Source organism: Poecilia latipinna, unplaced genomic scaffold (assembly GCF_001443285.1).
Source record: "Poecilia latipinna isolate Pla-1442-1.1 unplaced genomic scaffold, P_latipinna-1.0 Scaffold1216, whole genome shotgun sequence".
In the NCBI taxonomy this organism is placed as follows: domain Eukaryota; kingdom Metazoa; phylum Chordata; class Actinopteri; order Cyprinodontiformes; family Poeciliidae; genus Poecilia; species Poecilia latipinna.
This window is the reverse complement of record NW_015113832.1, coordinates 156,445-162,850: the sequence shown is the minus strand read 5'-3', so window position 1 is coordinate 162,850 and position 6,406 is coordinate 156,445. Positions and strand designations below refer to the sequence as shown.

The 6,406-nt window shown below is 39.9% G+C and overlaps 1 protein-coding gene across 2 annotated transcripts in view; it reads left to right on the top strand.

Annotated features, from left to right (window-relative positions):
- The window catches only part of pou2af1 (POU class 2 homeobox associating factor 1), a 67,744-nt gene that overhangs the window by 16,876 nt on the left and 44,462 nt on the right, over positions 1 to 6,406 (top strand). For both annotated transcript variants that reach the window (XM_015053941.1, XM_015053942.1), the window contains exon 2: positions 3,573 to 3,700. In XM_015053941.1, coding sequence (XP_014909427.1) covers positions 3,573 to 3,700 — 128 coding nt within the window. The remainder of the gene's footprint in view (positions 1 to 3,572; positions 3,701 to 6,406) is intronic.

Below are 6,406 nucleotides of genomic sequence, written 5' to 3'. Positions count from 1 at the left end.
CAGTGACGTTACAGGGCCATGAAACAAGGTGGCTGAGGCTCCCGGCAAAGTCCAATATAAGTGTTGTTTATCGAGGAATGATGTCCTTGGGAGCACTCAGCTCCACAGCTGCATGGAAACAGGAGGGGGTGAGGTGAAAAAGAGCGTTGTGTTTACATATCTTCAAGGAGATTAGAAATATGCAGCCCTTCCAAGGCCACATGGGGAAAGCCAATTCAGAAACAGAATGTCTTAGGTCGGGAAGATTATAAATTTCAATCTTCCCTAAAGTCTCTCCGATACATCTCAGTTCCCAATCATCCAAATTAGTTTGGTCGTTCCACTGAGCCGAAACTAGTAACTTCTCCAAGATCGTTTCCATCCCACTAGTGAGTGGGCTGGGCTGCGAGTCTCAGCAAGACTCACATCCAACTTGCATCTCTGTCCACACCAACAGTCTGAATGTTCGCTAGTTCAGCCAAGTCTGTCATAAATTTGTCGATAAGCCAGGAATCCACAAGCTCCAAACAGCAGAAATCTTGTTATCATGAATAAATCCAGGGAGAATCCTGCCGGTTGGGTCCCCGCAGGACAAGAGGGCTCTCCTGTGCCCAGTCTTCTCGTCGAGAAAATTTTATCATTTGCATTGAGAGACCAGTTGACTAGATCCATAATTTGTAGATTTGGATGATGTGCAAAGAAAGGCTCCAAAAATATAGAAAAATCAAAATCTAAAAAAGCCTCAACTAGTTAACAAATATTCAGAAGTGCAAGCATTTTAATAATTGCTGGTCCACTTTTTATTTGCAGGGATGTTGGATGTTGAATTTGGTAAAAAGCTAAACTGTTAACTAAGACAGAGTTTCAATTCAAATGAGTTTTCTTGTCAGTTTTTCCCAACTTAGAATTTGATATTCCTTCTTCAGAGTATAAATACAACACAACAACACCTCATGAGTTTTGGCTGTTTTGCCAGATGTATGCTGAATTCTTCTTTGGTTTGGCTGCCTGTGAGGGATTTTAACTTGGATTAATAATTTTGTAACCTGCTTAGTTAGTTTATATGTGGGTCCTTCCATCACCTTCACAACCAATCGTATGACCAATTAAGGATGCTTCCCACAATCATATTTCACTCCTTCATGAATTTAACAAAACTGATCATCAAAGACACCATTTTTAGGCTGAATAAAGTTTAAAACAGGGTTAAAGTTAATAATTGCTATGTATCACTTTGTCAGCCACAACATACCCTTTGTATCTTTATTCCATACATGCTGTTCAGTAACTGTTAAGTAAATTCATAAATATGATGGTTTCCTGGCACCTGGAGCTCCTATATCTGTTGTACATGTGTGGTCAACATATAGTTTGCATGCAAATAATTCAGATAAACGAGATGACATTCCTCATTTGACCATATACAGTTCCCAGCACATAGTTGTAAAGATAGTTAGGTAGTTGGGCTCAGTGGGGTCCTAGTGGACCCCGCCGAAGCGAAAATGACATAGCTGATGCTGACCCTGGGGGTGGTAGCTGAGGGGGTCTCAGTGGATACCGCCGAGGCAAAAACTAATCAGAAGCTCGCACATCGCAAACAACAAAAACAATGTACCATGTGTTTTGAAAATTTTTATAGGTTGTTGAAGCATTTACAGCAAATTCAAAAGTGTTACTTTTTCAGAGTTTGAATATGCAGAGTTGGGTTTTTTTACACTGTGGAGTTAATTAGTAATTAGAATTGCTTCCAGTGTTGGGACAGCATCACCTATTGATGACAAGTTAGTTTTGCAGTGTTGGTGAAAAGTTTAACCAACTCTCACGGTGTGTACTTGTGATTGAGTCCCCACGGTTTGCATTTTACGTAGCATGCATATATGCACGTCGGGTGAGTGTCTGTTGTGACGTACTATGAATGCGCATGTTTCAAACAAGCAGGCAGCGGTTGTTTTTCGGCGGGATTAACCAGTTGGTGGACAGCGGTGTAAGACTCGTCTTTCCGTACAACAAAAAACACCTGTAGGCAGTTTTGTTTGTACATATAATTTTGACCAAATGCTAGCGCCAGTTTAATAAATGTGCCACTAGAGATGCTAAATGTCGACTTAAGGAAGATAAACAAATTTATCGGATCTAGTAGATGTTTTTTTTTTTACTAAGGCAGTTAGATATTATTTTCACTATTTTTCATCAAAAACTGCTCTTTCAGTTCCCTCCATGTGTTCCCTCTGTTTGCCCTTCTGTCTCTCTCTCTCTCCGGTTGCTGTTGAAATCAAGCACCAGCTGCTAACAGTTCCCCCATTACTGCTTAAAGCCTTTACCCATTCCAATGTAGACAATTTAAATGCGAAAATTTTAAAGGAGACTGCCTTTCAGCTTTCATTATGGATGGGCAAACATGGCATAGCTGCAGCTAGGGTTGCCATCCGTCCCTTAAACTACGGAATCGTCCCTGTTTGGCTGTTAAATGTTGCGTCACGGGACGCGATTTGTTCCGTATTTCTATAAATGTTCGATAGACATGCCTAACACACACATATCAACACTAAGTGTAACAATAATGACCAAAATAAGACACAGGAAATATTGAGAAGCGCATTACAAACCTTTGGTAGAAATGGGGCGTTTAATTTTAGTCTCCATTACATACAGAACAGTGAAAACTAAAGAGAATGTGATGTTGGAGCGGGCAGACGTAACATCTGTCCACTTCAGAGAAGCAAAACCACACGAAAAAATCTTCATAAAAGCACACATGATAAAACAAAAAAGTTAAATTGATCGGTTTGAATCAATTTAAAACCGATCATTGGTTTGAAATTTATCTGACCGGTCAGTTGGATCGGTGGGATCCAATTGATCGATGAACTAGTGCAGATTTCTCTGTAGATGCGAACCAGGAGGAATTTGTGAGGCTGTGCATTCAGACCCCAGCGGGTGAAGTGATTTAATTTAAGTGGAGTCGTTTAATTTAATTTATTATAAGTTATTGGGGCCAGAGTCAGTGGTTTTTGTCACTATGGAGAAAAAGTTAGATGCGTTTATCTGCTCTATGTGTGATGGGATCTGGATTCATGGTTCAAATAGGTGAATAAAAATAAATAATAAAAATGTGGCTGAATAGCCTATGTAAATATGATTATAAAACTAGAACATGACCGATTTTTTTTTTTTAATGCTGTCGGTCAAAATGACGGAGAACAAAAACCTCTGATACCAGCCCATACATTGCTGGCTTCTGACATGAAGTGGATCTCTGTGCCCATTATTGATCCACCAATGGCACCGACTTGTCTGTTTAGACTCACTCTCATTTCATTCTTCAGACCTTTGCAAAATCTGAAACTCTATCTTTCTTGGCCCAATCTAGATGCTAGCTGGGTTCTGAAATATGACAAAACTGAAAGATAATGGGTTCCGGGTAGTTTCACACTTTATTCTTTTCAAAAAGTTAATATGGTGTTTGTTTGTTTTTTGCACCTTACTGATAATTACTTCCACTTGGGAATTTGTTAAAAATCATCCAAACAAGTTTAGAGGCAGTTACAGGGGAAAGTACCTTAAAGTTTGTGGTGTGATTCTGGTCTTTCCAGCACAGCCATCCACCCAGGGAAGGTCCAGGCCGTACCAGGGAGTTCGTGTCCGGGATCCAGTTAAGGAGCTGCTGAGGAGGAAGAGGAGCCTGGAGCATCACAGCACCAAGACGACACATTTCACAGCTGTGAGGACACCATCACACATGAAACTGACAGTCGCAAACTGCAAAGGTGTTCTGAATATTTCAGACATCTTCCTGGTTCAGAACACAGGAATCAGATTGATGACATCAAGTTTTTCACACATAGCAAATGTGTGAAAAACTCATTTCTTTAACATCTAAAACACAATTTCTCATTTGTGGTGTTTCCATTAAATAAGAAATGCAATTAAAATCACACATGAATAAGTTTGTTCGTGAGATAAGTAATTAAAAAACATGCAGTTCCATCATCGTCCTACCACTTCCTGTCGACTGCTTTGTCTTTTCCACTAATTTCAACATCCGGGTGTTGGATGTTGGTCACCTGAATGTTGCCACTAAACTGTTTCCATTGCAGTTTTGCAGAACACACCAAGATCGATATGGTCAAAGAAAAACCCGTCATCCTAGCACAAAAACCTTTTATCAAAAAACAAGTGTTTTTTCGAAATTGGCGTACTTGCATTAAGACAGTTTATTTTCATAACTCCAACTGCACAGTTTTAAAGTCACTGGAAAACCAGCTTCACACAGCCGATAACTGACTGAAGAAGAGGACAACAGGAACTAGTAGTCCTGTATACCTGCTCCTACGTTGGAGCAGGTATACAGCTGAAACCTGCAGAACACTGGGCCTTAAGAACGAGTGCTGTACACTACTGACATCACACATTCTGCATTCCTCCACCTTTGTTTTGTTGACGTTTGTTGAGTTATACATATCATTCATCATAAAGATTTCCTAGAAGGTTTTACTCCTACAGTAAAATAAGCAGTATCCCATGATTTCATCTTTCACTTAAATTTGATGTATGACATTTATTGCAGTAACAAAAAACATAGAACCATGACTCAATTTGGTGCTGTTACACAACTCAAACAGCTCTAATCCTGGGATATTTTCTGCATGGACTCAGTAGAACACTTAAAATAACGTCATTTATTATTTAAAATCACATCCATACACCAACATATCCACTGGCATATTGTTTAGGACAGTGTTTTTCAACCCTGGTCCTCAAGGGACACTGCCCTGCATGTTTTAGGTATTTTGCTGCTTCACACACATGATTTCAATTGATGGCTGATTAACAAGCTTTTTCTGAACTGCAATCATTTAAATGGGATGTGTTAAAGCAGGGAAACATCTAAAACATGCAGGGCAGTGTGCCTTGAGGACCAGGGTTGGGAAACACTGGTTTAGGAGATTTAGTTTTCTTAATGTTGCTTTTTAATCACACACTTGTGACAGCACTCTTATCTCAGGAATGTCATGATGGATTGCACCAATTATTTTCATGATTTCTGCACTAGGAAGGCCAACAAAGATATCAAAGTCTCCTGTTAGTTTGCAAAAACAAACTAAGCAGAAAATACCAATTTGCCAAACATATATGGTTCTGTATGGGACCATAATTTGTCTTTTGACAAATTATGTGTGGCACTTGAAATGTGAAAGAAGGAACCCCTGTGGGCTGATGTGGTTGTGAGTACTCGGAGGGGGATTTTGTCCTTATATGTTCCAGGTGTTTTTCCATGACAGTTACAGCCATTCTCTGTATGGCTCCAGGGCTGGGCATGCAGCCCTATGCAAAATAACTCAGACTATTGCCAAAGAGCCCTCCTACTTAGCTTTTTTTTAACACTTATCACAATTACAAACACATGGCAACACACACACACACACACACACACACACACACAGTTGTCAGAAAGATACCGGTTCACAACTGATTAGGTGTGGTACAATTCTAACTCTGAATTTTACATCCACTCATCATTCACCAAGTCATTAAAAAATCTAAGGTTTAAATGTTTTTCCAATGTTTTTTCTCATTGCCTGATTATGTCACGTTGCACTGAGGTTAAAGTGGATCCATATGCAGAGAGACTGAGGCATGAAGTTAATATTGAAGTTTTTAATAAAAAAAATGATGAAACATGATTTAACAAGATTTAATAGGAAGAGCCAAAGGAGGATTGAGAGAGGTGATTCAATACTGGGATTGTGAATGCTGGACCTATAGAGCGAGGTTATTGTCTGACAGGTTGCAGGTGTGAGGGCAGAGAGAGAGAAAATGGCAAAGGAGGCGAGGGAAAGTACATGGCAGGTTAGCTAGGAAAATGAAACTAATACTAAAAAGAAACTAGACCTATGAAACTAGACTAACAAAGAATAACTAGACACAAGAAATAAACATGATAAACTAGAATCACTAAGGAAGGACTGAACTAAAGTTAAACAGAAAGATGACTGATCTAATGAAAGAAACTGCATTACTGCATCACTCGATGCGCCATGACGGACGTCAGAAAAGAGTGACGGGAGTATTGAGTAGAGAGAATGTAATTGTTTTACCAAGCTGTTTTTGCGAATATATTCATGAATTCTACTTGTTCGTTCCTGACATGTTGATCAGGAACGAACTGGTGGGCTGGTGATCCCAACGAGTTGTGCAGCTCCGCTCCCAGCAGGGAAAGTCGCGTTCGACCTTGTCTGAATTCACTCCACACGATCTATATCAGTATGTCAAGAACGGTGTTTCCCCTTACTCTGGAGCAGGGGCGCCGCCAGAAATCTTGGGCCCCCTGACAAAAAATTTGTTTGGGCCCCCCGCGTAGCTACTGTTACAATTTTTTACTCCATTCAGTAACACTTTATTTGAAGGGGGTTGAATAAGACTGTCA